At 45.2% G+C, this 20,108-nt stretch overlaps 1 protein-coding gene across 3 annotated transcripts in view; it reads right to left on the bottom strand.

Moving 5' to 3' along the window:
* The window catches only part of lamb2l (laminin, beta 2-like), a 321,168-nt gene that overhangs the window by 19,823 nt on the left and 281,237 nt on the right, over nt 1–20,108 (bottom strand). For all 3 annotated transcript variants that reach the window (XM_068052201.1, XM_068052200.1, XM_068052202.1), the window contains exons 29-30: nt 4,575–4,778; nt 2,549–2,693 (exon numbers count right to left, since the gene is read on the bottom strand). In XM_068052201.1, coding sequence (XP_067908302.1) covers nt 2,549–2,693; nt 4,575–4,778 — 349 coding nt within the window. The remainder of the gene's footprint in view (nt 1–2,548; nt 2,694–4,574; nt 4,779–20,108) is intronic.

Raw genomic sequence — 20,108 nt, 5'->3', positions numbered from 1 at the left:
TAGCCCCTAGGATGTTGATAGTGGGGGATTCAGTAATGGTAATGCCATTGAATGTCAAGGGGAGATGGTTATATTCTCTCTTGTTGGAGATGTTCATTACCTGTCATTTGTGTTGCGTGAATGTTACTTGCCACGTATCAGCCCAAGCCTGCATATTGTGGGTTTAATTGGATAGCTCTTTCAAAGAGCCAGCACAGGCATGATGGGCTGAATGGCCTCATTCTGTGCTGTAAATGACTCTACAACCTGCATTAATGTCCTCTGCTCTAAAGAGAACAATCCCAGTTTCTCTAATCTCTTCTAGTATTCACAATCAAATATTTTAAGGGGTGATTATGCAAAAATTTGCAGGGCTTTGGGGAAAGAGCAGAGGAGTGGGAAGTAATTGGATAGCTCTTTCAAAGAGCCAGCACAGGCATGATGGGCTGAATGGCCTCCTTCTGTGCTGCAGTTTCAATGATTGGATTTCTTGCCATTGAGTGCTGATATGGCATTGTTTTATGAACATGATATTTTAAGCAAAACAGTTGAGTTTGTGCCAATTTATTTCTACTGGCTGATGTCCTGTTGCATTGCTTACCAGTGGGTGTGATGTTGGAAACCTTGCTGGTTAGCTGTTAATCTGGCCTGTCCTTTAAGGCCAGGCAGAGACACTGAGGTCAAATAGTTATTGTTGGAGGACGTTTCTCTGATTTGGCAGCCATTTGTTCTGCCCCTCTACCTCACCTGGTGAGGTCAAGGTCAGGAAAGCAACAAGAAATAACTGGTTTTCTTCCTATTTTTCAATCCTTTCTAAAATTGGGCTCACTTGTGATATTTTTCATGTATAGTATAACACAGGGTTGTCCATCATACAGCCCACAGGCCAGGATCCGGCCCTCCAATGGTTTCCATCCAGCCCCCGGGTGTATTTCAGAGATGAGAAATTTTCCATTTTCTTCATCTTTCAGAGCGGCTTTTAAAAGAAATTGCACTGACTGTCACAGCTGACAGGTGATGCAAGAGTGGGACAGCGATTTCTGAACTTCGGACAGATTTGGGTTTGGGTGGGGGGGTGCTGTTTCTGACCCCCTCCGCCCCCACTGCAATTTTACGTGAGGCGGCAGTGGCAAGCAACGGCCCACCCGCCCCAGGCCAATTAAGGCCCTTAAGCGGCCAATTAGCTGGCACTTAAGGACCTCCGCCTGCTGCCGCGGGTATTTTACCCTTGGCTGGTGGCGGCTGAGGCCTCAAAAACCCCGCCTGGTGAAACCCGGCAGCCTTCTTGCAGGATGATGGGGGGCCCTCCTGATCAGGCAACCTGTGCCCCACGGAGGGCTGCCCCTGAAGCCTCATCCGCCCCCAATGCACAACACTCCCCCCGTCCCCCCTAACCGACTCCCCTTACCTCGCCAGGGCCCGACTGATTGTCCCCGGAGAGGTCCTTCATCTTGCTTGCGATGGCTGGGTGTAGTCCTAGCAGTGGCCACCGCTCCCAGTGGCGCTGCTGGGACTAAGAGCAGCCGGCCCACTGATTGACTGGCTGCTCCATTAGGCGGGACTTCCTGCCGCAAGGAGATGGCAGTCGCGCCCAAGACCAATTAAGGGCCTGGGGAGCGGAAAATCCCGGCATGGCTCCCCAGGCCCAGTGGAGGCGGACTCACCACCGACTTGTTGGACAGCGGATGGGGACCCCCCACCCAATGTAAAATTCCAGCCATGGACATCTATCCAAAATACTCTTATTGCTACAACAAGTATGCGGGCAAACATTGACTATTTGTGCAAACAATAAAATGCCAGGTATCTCACTAAATCAATGTCCAATATAGTGAAGATAAACTATGTCAATAAATTAATCTTCTCATTCAAAGCTCCTTCACAAAAATGTACTTTTGGTGTTGTTTTGATGAATAGTAAGGTACATTTTTAAAGCCTTTATCTTTCCAAAAGTGTCTCACCGGCCCCCTATGTAAGACAAAAATTGTAGTGTAGCCCCCCCCACATGAAAAGGTTGGACACCCCTGGTGTAGAGGGAGCTTGACTCTGTATCTAACCCCGTGCTGTACCTGTCCTGGGAGTGTTTGATGGGGACAGTGTGGAGGGAGCTTTACTCTGTATCTAACCCCGTGCTGTACCTGTCCTGGGAGGGTTTGATGGGACAGTGTAGAGGAAGCTTTACTCTGTATCTAACCTCGTGCTGTACCTGTCCTGGGAGTGTTTGATGGGGACAGTGTAGAGGAAGCTTTACTCTGTATCTAACCCCGTGCTGTACCTGCCCTGGGAGTGTTTGATGGGGACAGTGTAGAGGGAGCTTTACTCTGTATCTAACCCCATGCTGTATCTGTCCTGGGAGTGTTTGATGGGGACAGTGTAGAGGGAGCTTTACTCTGTATCTAACCCCGTGCTGTACCTGTCCTGGGAGGGTTTGATGGGGACAGTGTAGAGGGAGCTTTACTCTGTATCTAACCCCATGCTGTACCTGTCCTGGGAGTGTTTGATGAGGACAGTGTAGAGGGAGCTTTACTCTGTATCTGGTGCTTGTTAAACATGGCTATGTTAAACTCACCATTGAGGAAGTCCTTCACTGACTTGATGAATTTGCGGAGACTGTCCACCGTGTTGTTGATGAGTTTCTTTACCGCCGCTGCTTTGTTCAGTGTTTCGACAGCCTGGGATTTTGCTCTCTCTGCTTGGCCTTGCACCTCCTCGACCTGGGGAATGATTCAGTGCATCAGCATCTTGCATGCTTTGCCAGAATGTGCAGCGTCCAAGAAATCTGTCCTGTATCCTGTGCCACTCCCCTGCGTGCCACCTGTCATTTTCAGGCCGGTGCCGTGTCTAAACAGAACTTCCTGAGTTCCAGGTGGGAAAGGAGACGTCACAATGGAGCTCTCTGGAGTATAATGTAGGGATGTGTGAAGTTGTTCACTTTGGTCGTCAAAATAGAAAAGCAGAATATTTTTTAAAAGGTGTGAAACTGGTAAGTGTTGATGTTCAGAGAGACTTGGGGGGAACTCATACAAGGAGTGCACAAAGTTAACATGCAGATGCAGCAGGCTATTAGGAAAGCAAATGGCATGTTGGCCTTTATTGCAAGGAGATTGGAGTACGGGAATAAAGAAGTCTTACTGAAATTGTACAGGGCTTTGGTGAGACCGCATCTGGAATACTGTGTGCAATTTTGGTCTCCACATTTACGAAAGGATATATTTGCACTGGAGGCAGTGCAGTGAAGATTTACTAAATTGGTCCCTGGGATGAGGGGGTTGTCCTATGATGAGAGGCTGAGTAAATTGGGCCTGTATTCTCTGAAGTTTAGAAGAATGAGAGGGGATCTAATTGAGACACACAAGATTCTGAAAGGGCTTGATAGGATAGAAGCTGAGAGATTGTTCCCACTGGTCAGGGAATCTAGAACGCGGGGACACAGTCTCAGGATAAGGGGCCAATCATTCAGGACTGAGATGAGGAGAAATTACTTCACTCAAAGAGTTGTGAATCTTTGGAATTCTCTACCCCAGAGAGTTGTGGATGTTCCATCACTGAATACTTTTAAGGCTGGGATAGATAGATTTTTGGTCTCGCAGGGAATCAAGGGATATGGGGAGTGGGCAGGAAAGTGAAATTGAAGACCAAGATCAGCCATGATTGTATTGAATGGTGGAGCAGGCTCGATGGGCCGAATGGTCTACACCTGCTCCTATTTCTTGTGTTTTTGTGGATTCCCACTGGATTCCGACCCCAGTATCTGAACAGTTTACTGACTAACAGTGGGAGGGGTCGGCATGACATAGTGTGGTGGATGTGGAGAATTCCCGGGCTGCTGGGTAACTGCCTCTGATTGTTTCCATGGTGTGCTATGACCCCCCCCTTCCAGCTGCTCCTCCCATTCCAACCATAAGAAGTGAAATGTGCATTTCTGAATGTGATTGGAGAGAGCACAGTCCACGGTACGACCAATTCCATTCTGACCTGGAAGCCAGGGTCTTATGTACATTGTAGGATCCGAATTTGTATATATAAATAGGTCTAACGCCTCAAAAAGGTGGTGCCCAAAGTCACTGTCAATGTGGCCCCTGCAGCCTCCCCTGTCCATTCAGAGGCTGCTACTGCCTGTTTAAAGTTGATTTCAGGAAGTTAAAATCAAACATCCTCACATGATAGAACCATAGAACTATAGAAAAGTTACAGCACAGAAAGAGGCCATTCAGCCCATTGTGTCTGCGAGGCTGGAAAAACTAGCCGCCCATTCCAATCCCACCTTTGACCACATGGTCTGTCACCTTGCAGGTCACAGCACTTCAGATGCAGTGATCTGAGGATTTTCCCACAATTCTCCCCCTCCCCCCTTCCCTTCTCCTCCTCCCTCCCCCGTTCCCCCTATTCCCCACCCATGCCTCCCCTTCCATTCACTCCCCAGTCCCCCAGCTCCTCCACTTCCCTGCTGCTCCTTCTCTCCTCCCCTCTCTAGCTCCCTCTTTTCTTCCTCCTCCCTCTCTCCCTCCCCCTCACTGTCACCTTCCCCCTTGCTCCTTTGTGCCCCAGCTCCCGTCCTCCTTCCCTTCCTTCCCCTTCCCTCCCTTTCCACCTACCCTTTGAGAGACAGCATCAAGTTGCTGCTGAGTGTCCTGGAGTGCCATGGTTGAGTTGGTTGCCCTACGCAGTGCCTCTGCAGACCGAGTGAGAGCCCCAGCGCAATGCTCCCCTCCACAACTGCGACTCCCTGAGTCGTCCCGGCAGTTGGCGCCACCACATGGGTCCACAGCGCAGTTCTGGCCACTGGTTGAACCACACACCTGGAAAGAGATAGTAAACACGGTGAAAAAGGGCATCCCGCAGGGAGAGTCTGCGAACCATCGCACAAGGGAATGGAGGGAGGGCACTTTGTGGGTCAGTTCAACAGTTCACTGGGCTGAGTGGCTAAATCCTGTTCCTCATATCATGGTTTATTGGCCATTGCTCAGTGTGTAGCATTCCATCTCTGTTGTCTCCGAGTCAGAATGTCATGAGTTCAAATCCCTGCTCCAAAAACACAAAATCCAGGCTGACATTGGATAAATACTTGAAAGCAGACATTTGGAGGGCTAAGGGGAAAGAGCAGGAGGGAGTGGGACTAATTGGATAGCTCTTTCAAAGCGCCAGCACAGGCACAATGGACTGAAAGGGCCTCATTCTGTGCTGTATCACTCGTGGATTCTATAATACTCTAGTGCAGTACTGAGTGAGTGCAACATTGTTGGATGTCCTGCAGTTAAGCCGAGGTCCCATCTCTCAGCTGGACATAAAAGATCTCACAATAGGGGAGTTCTCCCCGGTGCCCTGGGGCCAATATTTATCCCTCAAACAACATCACAAAAAAAAAAATTATCTGGTCATTTATCACATTGCTGTTTGTGGGATCTTGCTGTGCACAAGTTGCTGCTGCGTTTCCTACATTACAACAATGACTACAGTTTAAAAAGTATTTAATTAGCTGTAAAGAATTTTGGGATGTCTTCAGGTTGTGAAAGGCGCTATATAAATGCAAGTATTTCCTTTTAATATATTTCCTGTAAGAGAAGGGGTCCACACTGCTAAATCTGTTGCTGACCCCAACTGAGAATGAGAGAGAGACAGAGAGAGACAGAGAGAGGAGATGAGGTGAGAGTGACTGCCCTTAACATCAAGGAGCCCTAGCAAAATTGAAATCAATGGGAATCAGGGGGAAAACTCTCTGCTGGTTGGAGTCATACTGAGCACAAAGGAAGATGGTTGTGGTTGTTGGAGGTCAATCATCTCAGTCCCAGGACATCACTGCAGGAGTTCCTCAGGGTAGTGTCCTAGGCCCAACCATCGTCAGCTGCTTCGTCAATGAGCTTCCCTCCATCATAAGGTCAGAAGTGGGGATGTTCGCTGATGATTGCACACTGTTCAAAACCATTTGAGATTCCTCAGATACTGAGGCAGTCCGTGCCGACATGCAGCAAGACATGGACAACATTCAGACTTGGGCTGATAAGTGACAAGTAGCATTTGCACCACACAAGTGCCAGGCAATGACCATCTCAAACAAGTGGGAGTCTAACCATCTCGCCTTGACATTCAATTGACATGATTGGCTGAGGAGACCCTGGTTATAGAGTCATAGAGTTATACAGCACAGAAACAGGCCCTTTGGGCCATCGTGTCCATGCCGGCCATCAAGCACCTAACTATTCTAATCCCATTTTCCAGCACTTGGCCCGTAGCCTTGTATGTTATGGCATTTCAAGTGCTCATCTAAATACTTCTTAAATGTTGAGGGTTCCTGTTTCTACCACCCCTTCAGGCAGTGTGTTCCAGATTCCAACCACCCTCTGGGTGAAAAGTTGTTTCCTCAAATCCCCTCTAAACCTCCTGCCCCTTATCTTAAATCTGTGCCCCTGGTTATTGACACCTCCACCAAGGGAAAAAGTTTCTTCCTATCTATCCTATCAATGCCCCTCATAATTTTGTATACCTCAATCATGTCCCCCTCAGCCTTCTCTGTTCTAAGTAAAACAACCCTAGCCGTTTCAGTCTCTCTTCATTGCTGAAATGCTCCCAGGCAACATCCTGGTGAATCTCCTCTGCACCCTCTCCAGTGCAATCACATCTTTCCTATAGTGTGGTGCCCTGAACTGTACACAGTACTCCAGCTGTGGTCTAACTAGTGTTTTATACAGCTCCATCATAACCTCCCTGCTCTTATATTCTATGCCTCGGCTAATAAAGGCAAGTATCCCATATGCTTTCCAAACCACCTTATCTACCTGTGCTACTGCCTTCAGTGATCTATGGACAAGTACACCAAGTTCCCTCTGACCCTCTGTACTTCCGAGGGTCCTATCATCCATTGTATATTCCCTTGCCTTGTTAGTCCTCCCAAAGTGCATCACCTCACACCTCTCAGGATTAAATTCCATTTGCCACTGTTCTGCCCATCTTACCAGCCCATCTATATCGTCCTGTAATCTAAGGCTTTCCTCCTCACTATTTACGACACCACCAACTTTCGTGTCATCTGTGAACTTACTGAGCATACCTCCTATATTCACGTCTAAATCATTAATCTACACTACAAACAGCAAGGGTCCCAGCACCAATCCCTGTGGTACACCACTGGTCACAGGCTTCCACTCGCAAAAACAGCCCTCAACCATTGCCCTCTGCCTCCTGCCACTAAGTCAATTTTGGATCCAATTTGCAAATTGCCCTGGATCTCATGGGCTCTTACCTTCTTAACCAATCTCCCATGCGGGACCTTATCAAAAGCCTTACTGAAGTCCATGTAGACTACATCAGCTGCTTTACCCTCATCTACACACCTAGCCACCTCCTCGAAAAATTCAATCAAATTTATTAGACATGATCTCTCCCTGACAAAGCCATGCTGACTATCCCTGATTAATCCCTGCCTCTCCAAGAGGAGATTAATCCTGTCCCTCAGAATTTTTTCCAATAGTTTCCCTACCACTGATGTTAGACCCACTGGAAGTAATTACCTGGTTTATCACTACTATCCTTCTTGAATAATGGTACCACATTCGCTGTCCTCCAGTCCTCTGGTACCTCTCCTGTGGCCAGAGAGGATTTGAAAATTTGTGTCAGAGGCCCTGCTATTTCCTCCCTTGCCTCACATAACAGCCTGGGATATATCTCATCTGGGCCTGGGGATTTATCCACTTTTAAGCCAGCTAAAACCACTAATACTTCCTCCCTTTCAATGCTAATTTGTTCAAGTATATCACAATCGCCCTCCCTGATCTCTACACCTACATTGTCCTTCTCCAAATTGAACACAGATGCAAAGTAGTCTCCACACAGCTCCACGCACAGATTGCCACTTTGGTCCCTAATGGACCCTACTCTTTCCCGGTTATCCTCTTGCCCTTAATATACTTATAAAACGCAATGGGATTTTCCTTTATCTTGCCCGCCAATGTTTTTTCATGCCCCCTCTTCGCTCGCCTAATTACTTCTATAAGTACCCCCCTAGACTTTCCATCCTCCTCTTGGGCCTCCGCTGTTTTCAGTACCCCGAATATGCCATAAGGCTCCTTTTTTTTCCTTATCCAATCCTCTATACCCTTAATATCCAGGGTTCCCGGGACTTGTTGGTCCTACCCATCACCTTTATGGGAACATGTTGGCTCTGAACTCTCAGTATTTCCTTTTTGAATGACTCCCACTGGTTTCCTACAAATAGCTGCTCCCAGTCCACTTTGGCTGGTATTACTAACTACTTTGTCCAGTATTACTAACCACTCTGGCTGGTTTTACTAACCACTTTGTCCAATATTACTAACCACTCTGGCCAGTATAACTAAACCTTTTGTCCAGTTTTACTAACCACTCTGGCCAGTATAACTAACCACTTTGTCCAATATTACTAACCACTTTGTCCAATATTACTAACCCTTTAGTCCAGTATTACTAACCACTCTGGCCGGTATTACTAACCACTTTGTCCAGTTTTACTAACCACTCTGGTCGGTATTACTAACAACTTTGTCCAATATTACTAACCACTTTGTCCAGTATTACTAACCATTTTTGTCAGTATTACTAACCACTTTGTCCAGTTTTACTAACCCTTTTGTCCAGTATTACTAACCACTTTGTCCAATATTACTAACCACTTTGTCCAATATTACTAACCACTTTGTCCAATATTACTAACCACTTTGTCCAATATTACTAACCACTTTGTCCAGTATTACTAACCATTTTTGTCAGTATTACTAACCACTTTGGCCAGTATTACTAACCACTCTGGCCAGTATAACTAACCACTTTGTCCAATATTACTAACCCTTTTGTCTAGTATTACTAACCACTCTGGCCAGTATTACTAACCACTCTGGCCAGTATTACTAACTACTTTGTCCAATATTACTAACCACTTTGGCCAGTATTACTAACCACTCTGGCCAGTATAACTAACCACTTTGTCCAATATTACTAACCACTTTGGCAAGTATTACTAACCACTCTGGCCAGTATAACTAACCACTTTGTCCAATATTACTAACCACTTTGGCCAGTATTACTAACCACTCTGGCCAGTATAACTAACCACTTTGTCCAATATTACTAACCACTTTGGCAAGTATTACTAACCACTCTGGCCAGTATAACTAACCACTTTGTCCAATATTACTAACCCTTTTGTCCAGTATTACTAACCACTCTGGCCGGTATTACTAACCACTTTGGCCAATATTACTAACCACTCTGGCCAGAATAACTAACCACTTTGTCCAATATTACTAACCACTTTGGCCAGTATTACTAACCACTCTGGCCAGTATTACTATCCACTTTGGCCAGTATTACTAACCACATTGGCCAGTATTACTAACCACTTTGGCCAGTATTACAAACCACAATGGCCAGTATTACTAACCACTTTGGCCAGTATTACTAACCACTCTGGCCAGTATTACTAACCATATTGGCCAGTATTACTAACCACTTTGGCCAGTATTACAAACCACATTGGCCAGTATTACTAACCACTTTGGCCAGTATTACTAACCACTCTGGCCAGTATTACTATCCACATTGGCCAGTATTACTAACCACTTTGGCCAGTATTACAAACCACATTGGCCAGTATTACTAACCACTCTGGCCAGTATTACTATACACATTGGCCAGTATTACTAACCACTCTGGCCAGTATTACTAACCACATTGGCCAGTATTACTAACCACTTTGTCCAGTATTATAAACCACATTGGCCAGTATTACTAATCACTCTGGCCAGTATTACTATCCACATTGGCCAGTATTACTAATCACTCTGGCCAGTATTGCTATCCACTTTGGCCAGTATTACTAACCACTTTGTCCAGTATTACTAACCACTCTGGCCAGTATTACTAATCACATTGGCCAGTATTACTAACCACTCTGGCCAGTATTACTAACCACTTTGTCCAGTATTACTAACCCTTTTGTCCAGTATTACTAACCAATCTGGCCAGTATTACTAACCACTCTGGCCAGTATTACTAACTACTTTGTCCAATATTACTAACCACTTTGGCCAGTATTACTAACCACTCTGGCCAGTATAACTAACCACTTTGTCCAATATTACTAACCCTTTTGTCCAGTATTACTAACCACTCTGGCCGGTATTACTAACCACTCTGGCCAGTATAACTAACCACTTTGTCCAATATTACTAACCACTTTGGCCAGTATTACTAACCACTCTGGCCAGTATAACTAACCACTTTGTCCAATATTACTAACCCTTTTGCCCAGTATTACTAACCACTCTGGCCGGTATTACTAACCACTCTGGCCAGTATAACTAACCACTTTGTCCAATATTACTAACCCTTTTGTCCAGTATTACTAACCACTCTGGCCGGTATTACTAACCACTTTGGCCAGTATTACTAACCACTCTGGCCAGAATAACTAACCACTTTGTCCAATATTACTAACCACTTTGGCCAGTATTACTAACCACTCTGGCCAGTATTACTATCCACTTTGGCCAGTATTACTAACCACATTGGCCAGTATTACTAACCACTTTGGCCAGTATTACAAACCACAATGGCCAGTATTACTAACAACTTTGGCCAGTATTACTAACCACTCTGGCCAGTATTACTATCCACATTGGCCAGTATTACTAACCACTTTGGCCAGTATTACAAACCACATTGGCCAGTATTACTAACCACTCTGGCCAGTATTACTATACACATTGGCCAGTATTACTAACCACTCTGGCCAGTATTACTAACCACATTGGCCAGTATTACTAACCACTTTGTCCAGTATTACAAACCACATTGGCCAGTATTACTAATCACTCTGGCCAGTATTACTAATCACATTGGCCAGTATTACTAACCACTCTGGCCAGTATAACTAACCACATTGTCCAATATTACTAACCCTTTTGTCCAGTATTACTAACCACTCTGGCCAGTATTACTAACCACTCTGGCCAGTATTACTAATCACTCTGGCCAGTATTACTAACCACTTTGTCCAGTATTACTAATCACTCTGGCCAGTATTACTAATCACATTGGCCAGTATTACTAACCACTCTGGCCAGTATAACTAACCACATTGTCCAATATTACTAACCCTTTTGTCCAGTATTACTAACCACTCTGGCCAGTATTACTAACTACTTTGTCCAATATTACTAACCACTTTGGCCAGTATTACTAACCACTCTGGCCAGTATAACTAACCACTTTGTCCAATATTACTAACCCTTTTGTCCAGTATTACTAACCACTCTGGCCGGTATTACTAACCACTCTGGCCAGTATAACTAACCACTTTGTCCAATATTACTAACCACTTTGGCCAGTATTACTAACCACTCTGGCCAGTATAACTAACCACTTTGTCCAATATTACTAACCCTTTTGTCCAGTATTACTAACCACTCTGGCCGGTATTACTAACCACTCTGGCCAGTATAACTAACCACTTTGTCCAATATTACTAACCCTTTTGTCCAGTATTACTAACCACTCTGGCCGGTATTACTAACCACTTTGGCCAGTATTACTAACCACTCTGGCCAGAATAACTAACCACTTTGTCCAATATTACTAACCACTTTGGCCAGTATTACTAACCACTCTGGCCAGTATTACTATCCACTTTGGCCAGTATTACTAACCACATTGGCCAGTATTACTAACCACTTTGGCCAGTATTACAAACCACAATGGCCAGTATTACTAACCACTTTGGCCAGTATTACTAACCACTCTGGCCAGTATTACTATCCACATTGGCCAGTATTACTAACCACTTTGGCCAATATTACAAACCACATTGGCCAGTATTACTAACCACTTTGGCCAGTATTACTAACCACTCTGGCCAGTATTACTATCCACATTGGCCAGTATTACTAACCACTTTGGCCAGTATTACAAACCACATTGGCCAGTATTACTAACCACTCTGGCCAGTATTACTATACACATTGGCCAGTATTACTAACCACTTTGTCCAGTATTACAAACCACATTGGCCAGTATTACTAACCACTCTGGCCAGTATTACTATCCACATTGGCCAGTATTACTAACCACTTTGGCCAGTATTACTAATCACTCTGGCCAGTATTACTATCCACATTGGCCAGTATTACTAATCACTCTGGCCAGTATTGCTATCCACTTTGGCCAGTATTACTAACCACTTTGTCCAGTATTACTAACCACTCTGGCCAGTATTACTAATCACCTTGGCCAGTATTACTAACCACTCTGGCCAGTATTACTAACCACTTTGTCCAGTATTACTAATCACTCTGGCCAGTATTACTAATCACATTGGCCAGTATTACTAACCACTCTGGCCAGTATTACTAATCACATTGGCCAGTATTACTAACCACTCTGGCCAGTATTACTAATCACATTGGCCAGTATTACTAACGACTCTGGCCAGTATTACTAACCACTTTGTACAGTATTACTAATCACTCTGGCCAGTATAACTATCCACATTGGCCAGTATTACTAATCACTCTGGCCAGTATTGCTATCCACATTGGCCAGTATTACTAACCACTCTGGCCAGTATTACTAACCACTTTGTCCAGTATTACTAATCACTCTGGCCAGTATTACAAACCACATTGGCCAGTATTACTAATCACATTGGCCAGCATTACTAATCACTCTGGCCAGTATTACTATCCACTTTGATCAGCATTACTAACCACTCTGGCCAGTATTACTAACCACTCTGGCCAGTATTACTATCCACATTGGCCAGCAATACTGACCACATTGGCCAGCATTACTAATCACTCTGGCCAGTATTACTATCCACTTTGGCCAGCATTACTAACCACTCTGGCCAGTATTACTAACCACTCTGGCCAGTATTACTATCCACTTTGGCCAGCATTACTAACCACTCTGGCCAGTATTACTAACCACTCTGGCCAGTATTACAAACCACATTGGCCAGCATTACTAACCACTCTGGCCAGTATTACTATCCACATTGGCCAGTATTACTAACCACATTGGCCAGCATTACTAACCACTCTGGCCAGTATTACTATCCACATTGGCCAGTATTACTAACCACATTGGCCATCATTACTAATCACTCTGGCCAGTATTACTATCCACATTGGCCAGCATTACTAACCACTCTGGCCAGTATTACTATCCACTTTGGCCAGTATTACTATCCACATTGGCCAGCATTACTAACCACTCTGGCCAGTATTACTATCCACTTTGGCCAGTATTACTAACCACATTGGCCAGTATTACTAACCACTTTGTCCGGTATTACTAACCATGCTGGCCAGCATTACTAACCACTCTGGCCAGTATTACTATCCACTTTGGCCAGTATTACTAACCACTATGTCCAGTATTACTAACCACTCTGGCCGGTATTACTAACCACTTTGGCCAGTATTACTAACCACTATGTCCAGTATTACTAACCACTCTGGCCAGTATTACTATCCACTTTGGCCAGTATTACTAACCACTATGTCCAGTATTACTAACCACTCTGGCCAGTATTACTATCCACTTTGGCCAGTATTACTAACCACTATGTCCAGTATTACTAACCACTCTGGCCAGTATTACTATCCACTTTGGCCAGTATTACTAACCACTATGTCCAGTATTACTAACCACTCTGGCCGGTATTACTAACCACTATGTCCAGTATTACTAACCACTCTGGCCAGTATTACTATCCACTTTGGCCAGTATTACTAACCACTATGTCCAGTATTACTAACCACTATGTCCAGTATTACTAACCACTCTGGCCAGTATTACTATCCACTTTGGCCAGTATTACTAACCACTATGTCCAGTATTACTAACCACTCTGGCCAGTATTACTATCCACTTTGGCCAGTATTACTAACCACTATGTCCAGTATTACTAACCACTTTGTCCAGTATTACTAACCATGCTGGCCAGCATTACTAACCACTCTGGCCAGTATTACTAACCACTTTGTCCAATATTACTAACCCTTTTGTCCAGTATTCCTAACCACTTTGTCCAATATTACTAACCCTTTTGTCCAGTATTACTAACCACTCTGGCTGGTATTACTAACCACTTTGTCCAGTTTTACTAACCACTCTGGCCGGTATTACTAACCACTTTGTCCAATATTACTAACCCTTTTGTCCAGTATTCCTAACAACTTTGTCCAATTTTACTAACCCTTTTGTCCAGTATTACTAACCACTTTGGCCGGTATTACTAACCACTTTGTCCAATATTACTAACCACTTTGGCCGGTATTACTAACCACTTTGTCCAATATTACTAACCACTTTGTCCAATATTACTAACCACTTTGGCCGGTATTACTAACCACTTTGGCCGGTATTACTAACCACTTTGTCCAATATTACTAACCACTTTGTCCAATATTACTAACCACTTTGGCCGGTATTACTAACCACTTTGTCCAGTATTACTAACCACTCTGGACGGTATTACTAACCACTCTGGACAGCATTACTAACCACTCTGGACAGCATTACATAGGCAGAAAGAGTGATCAGATCCTGAAAGCAGAGTTTAGGCAGCTGGGAAAGAGATTGAACAGGAAGATCTCAAAGGTAGTAATCTCCGGATTACTCCCATTGCCACGTGCCAGTGAGTAGAGAAATAGGAAGACAGAGCTGATGAATATGCAGCTGGAGAGATGGTGCTGGAGGGAGGGCTTTAGATTCCTGAGGCATTGAAACCGCTTCTGGGGGAGGTGGGACCTGTACAAGCCGGACAGGGTGCACCTCAACGAGGCCAGGACCAATATCCTCGCAGGGCACTTTGCTAGTGTTGTTGGGGAGGGTTTAAACTTGCTTGGCAGTGGGATGGGAACCAGAGAGTAGATTCTGAAAAGCGCGAAGAAAAGTTGGAAATGTAACAAAGAAAATTAGTAAGCATGTTTGGAAGGCAGAGGAACCAGAGGTTAGAAAATAGACAACAAGGGACTTTGGCACTGCTAAATGGTATACACCTCAATGTAAGAAGTGCAGGGAATCAGGCAGATGAGCTGAGAGCACAGATTGACACACACAGGAATATGATATTATAGCTATTACTGAGACATGGCTAAAAGAAGGACAGGAATGGCAGCTCAACATTCCTGGTTACAGGGTTTTCAGGCGAGATAGAGAGGGGGATAAAAAAAAAAAGCAGGGGCGGGGGGTAAGTCACAAAATTATCCCGACTTTCTGTCTCCTGCCACTCAGCCAATTTCCTAACCAGGAATAATTTGCCTTCAATTTCATGAGCTTCAACATTAGCCAACAGTCTCTTGTGAAGGACATTATCAAATACCTTCTGGCAGACAAAGAAAAACTGTTCCCATTACTGATGGTACAAGGATTAGGCAACACAGATTGAAGGTTTTAGGCAAGTGATGTGGGGGTGGGGGGTGGGGGGGGGGGGGGGGCGGGTGGCGGGGGTGGAGAGGGAAGAACTTTTTTTATGCAGTGAGTGGTTAATGACCTGGAACTCACTGCCTACTAGGGTTGTAGAAGTAGAGATGATCAATGATTTCGAAAGGAAATTGGATGGGTAATTGTGGGGAATAAACTTGCACGGCTACGGGGATAGAATGGGGGAATGGGACTGACTGGATTGCTTTATGGAGAGCTAACATGCAATCAATGGACCGAATGGCCTCCTTCTGTGCTGTAATGACTCTATGGTTCTCTGACTCTCATTGGATAACTCTTTCAAAGAACTGGAAAAGGCACAATGGGCCAAATGGCCTGCTTTTGTGTTGAATTATTCGCGATTCTAAGTGATTCATGACTCTCGACATTTCAACATTCTTACAATTCATGCTGCAATTGCATTTGCTGACCATTTCCTGATGTACGTTATTCTTTTAGAAATTCCAGGCCCTTGTTCGAGATATACCGATGTCTCTGGTGATGGTGTGTCTCTGCAATCGATAATCTTTCCGAATGTACCCAGTCCATTAACAACACAGAACACTGATACTCTCACCCAGCAGCACCAACATACAGTCACCTCCTGCCATCTGCAGGCCACAGATGGAACAGCAGCATGACATGGAAAACAATAACTTGCATTTTTATATCCATCATTAACATAGAAAAAGTCCCCAAGCACTTCACAGAAGCATAAAATGCCAAAAATAGGTGCCAAGTCAAAGAAGGAGTTCACGGGTGCCTCAGGGGTCAGAGATAGTTTTTAAGGAGAGTCTTAAAGGAGAAGAGAGAGGTTGAGGCACAGCTACCACTGTTGGAATGATTTTTGATTTAGTGATACAGCACTGAAACAGGCCCTTCGGCCCACCACGTCTGTGCCGACCATTAACCACCCATTTATACTAATCCTATATTCCTACCACATCCCCACCTGTCCCTATATTTCCCTACCACCTACCTATACTAGGGGCAATTTATAATGGCCAATTAACCTATCAACCTGCAAGTCTTTGGCTTGTGGGAGGAAACCGGAGCACCCGGAGAAAACCCATGCACACACAGGGAGAACTTGCAAACTCCACACAGGCAGTACGCAGAATTGAACCGGGGTCCCTGGAGCTGTGAGGCTGCGGTGCTAACCACTGCGCCACTGTGCCGCATTGGGGATGTGCGAGGCGCCAGAATTGATGGAGTGGAGAGTATGGGGCTGGGCTGTGAGGTTTGTAGGGGTGGAAGTGGTTATAGACATAGGAACGGACGAGCTGATTTCCGTAAGCAGGACCCCTGTAAATACTGACACACTCCCCGGGACCCCTGTAAATATTGACACACTCCCCGGGACCCCTGTAAATACTGACACACTCCCCGGGACCCCTGTAAATATCGACGCATCCCAGGGACCCCTGTAAATACTGACACACACCCCAGGACCCCCTGTAAATACTGACACACTCCCCGGGACCCCTGTAAATATCGACACATCCCAGGGACCCTCTGTAAATACTGACACACTCCCCGGGACCCCCTGTAAATACTGACACACCCCAGGGACCCCTGTAAATACTGACACACCCCAAGGACCCCTGTAAATACTGACACACTCCCCAGGACCCCTGTAAATACTGACACACTCCCCGGGACCCCCTGTAAATACTGACACACTCCCCGGGACCCCTGTAAACATTGACACACCCCAGGGACTCCTGTAAATACTGACACACCCCAAGGACCCCTGTAAATATCGACACACACCCCGGGACCCCTGTAAATACTGACACACTCCCCGGGACCCCCTGTAAATACTGACACACTCCCCGGGACCCCTGTAAATATCGACACATCCCAGGGACCCCTGTAAATACTGACACACTCCCCGGGACCCCCTGTAAATACTGACACACTCCCGAGGACCCCCTGTAAATACTAACACACTCCCGAGGACCCCCTGTAAATACTGACACACTCCCCAGGACCCCCTGTAAATACTAACACATCCCAGGGAACCCCTGTAAATATTGATGCACTCCTGAGACCCCCTGCAAATACTGACACACTCCCCAGGACCCCCTGTAAATACTGACACATCCCAGGGACCCCCTGTAAATACTGACACACTCCCGAGGACCCCCTGTAAATACTAACACATCCCAGGGAACCCCTGTAAATATTGATGCACTCCTGAGACCCCCTGCAAATACTGACACACTCCCCAGGACCCCCTGTAAATACTGACACATCCCAGGGACCCCTGTAAATACTAACACATCCCAGGGAACCCCTGTAAATATTGATGCACTCCTGAGACCCCCTGTAAATACTGACACACTCCCGAGGACCCCCTGTAAATACTGACACAGTCCGAGACCACCGAACTTTTGAAAGAGAGTGTTTGCTGCTCCAGTGTTATTTCTAGAGAATGGTTTCTATCTTTGCAGAGCAACAGGAGGTGCTAGTAAGTCAAAAAAATATGGAGAAGTACAGATTAGATATACATGGAGTGAATCCTGAGATTCCTTTACAAACGCTCTCAAATTCTGCGGAGCCCAGTTTGTGAGGCTGTGATAAACGGAGTGTTGGGAATTGGCTGGAGCAGTGGGGTATCGGATGGGAGGTCCATCAACATCTGTCAAGAGCAAAGGCGGATTAATGTTTGGGTTTAATCTTTCAGTCAGCCTGAACACTAAGCTACCCTCGTCATTCAAATGCTGACAGACCCACTCTCAATTGGTCTGTTTATTATAAAGTTTTTGGAACCCAGAATTGGTATTCAGACTGAAATATGTGAGTTGCTGGAACTGCTAAAGGGTTAGTGAGTCAGATCACAGTTAGTTTATAAAGACACCTAAAACTTACAGGAATTGATGTGTGTGAGGCCAGATATAAGTATGCACATTCACACACACACAGCCAAATACAGACACTCACACAGTCACACTCACACACACACACAGCCAAATACAGACACTCACACAGTCACACTCACACACACACAGCCAAATACAGACACTCACACAGTCACACTCACACACACAGCCAAATACAGACACTCACACAGTCACACACACACAGCCAAATACAGACACTCACACAGTCACACTCACACACACACAGCCAAATACAGACACTCACACAGTCACACTCACACACACAGCCAAATACAGACACTCACACACACACTCACACAGTCACATTCACACACACACAGCCAAATACAGACACTCACACAGTCACACACACACAGCCAAATACAGACACTCACACAGTCACACTCACACACACACAGCCAAATACAGACACTCACACAGTCACACTCACACACACACAGCCAAATACAGACACTCACACAGTCACACTCACACACACACAGCCAAATACAGACACTCACACACACACTCACACAGTCACATTCACACACACACAGCCAAATACAGACACTCACACACACACTCACACAGTCACACTCACTCACACTCAGATACACTCTGAAAGTCACACAGAATCACAAAATTGTTACAGAACAGAAGGAGGCCATTCAGCCCATCATGTCTGCGCTGGTTCTCTGAAAGAACAATTTACCTTGTGCCACTCCTCCGCCTTCTCCCCGTAGCACTGCACATTCTTGCATTACAGATAACAATCAAATTCCCTCTTGAAAGCCATGATTGAACCTGCCTCCACCACACAGGGAGCTCTAGATTTGTTTGCCTTACCTTTCCCCTTTGAGGGAATATTTCTTGACTGCGCCCAAACTCTCTCTTCTTTCAAGGCATCCCATTGTTCAGTTACTATTTTTCCTGCCAACCTTGATTCCAATTTATCTGGATTAGATCCATTCTTACCCCATTGAAGTTTGCCTTCCCCCAGTTCATTATTCTTACTCTGGATTGTTCCTTGTCCTTTTCCATAGTCAGCCTAAATTTTATGATACAAGGTTAACTGTCCCCTAATCTCTTGATCCACTTGGTCCACCTCATTCCCAAGAACCAGGTCCAGCAGTGCCTCCTTTCTCATTGGTTTGGAAACAAACTGCTGTAGAAAGTTCTCCTGAACACATTCTAGGAACTCATGCCCCACTCTGCCCTTTACACTACTACTATCCCAGTCTATATTCGAATAATTAAAGTCCCCCATTATAACAACTCAATAATTCTTGCACCTTTCTGTAAATTCCTTGCAAATTTGTTTGTACATCTTTCCCATTAGTTGGCCTATAGACAACGCCGAGCAATGTAATTGTACCTTTCTGTTCTTCAGTTCTTCTAGATTCTGTCATTGATCTCTCTGGGATATCCTCTCCCTCCAGCATTGCAATGTTCTCCTTAATCAGACTGCCACCCCTCCCCCTTTCCTTCCTTTCCTATCTTTCCTGAACACCTTATATCCAGGAATATTTTAGTACCCAGTCCTGCCCTTCTTTGAGCCAGGTCTCTGTTATTGCCACAATGTCATACTTCCACGTGGCTATCTGCACCTGTAATTCACCTGTTAATTGTGTGTCAATGGCTGGATTATATGCAGGTGAAGGGTGTTAATTGGGGTTTTAGTTGAGCATTTATAAGCAGACACTCACTGGGACTGGGGGAGGTTTTGAGTGAGGAACTATATGTTTGTAATCCTTTTACTTTGCACAATAAATGTGAAACTGAGTAAAT

This window comes from Heterodontus francisci, chromosome 19 (assembly GCF_036365525.1).
Source record: "Heterodontus francisci isolate sHetFra1 chromosome 19, sHetFra1.hap1, whole genome shotgun sequence".
Classification (NCBI taxonomy): Eukaryota; Metazoa; Chordata; class Chondrichthyes; order Heterodontiformes; family Heterodontidae; genus Heterodontus; species Heterodontus francisci.
Note: the sequence above shows the minus strand (reverse complement) of the source record. Positions and strands in the feature narration are given on the sequence as shown.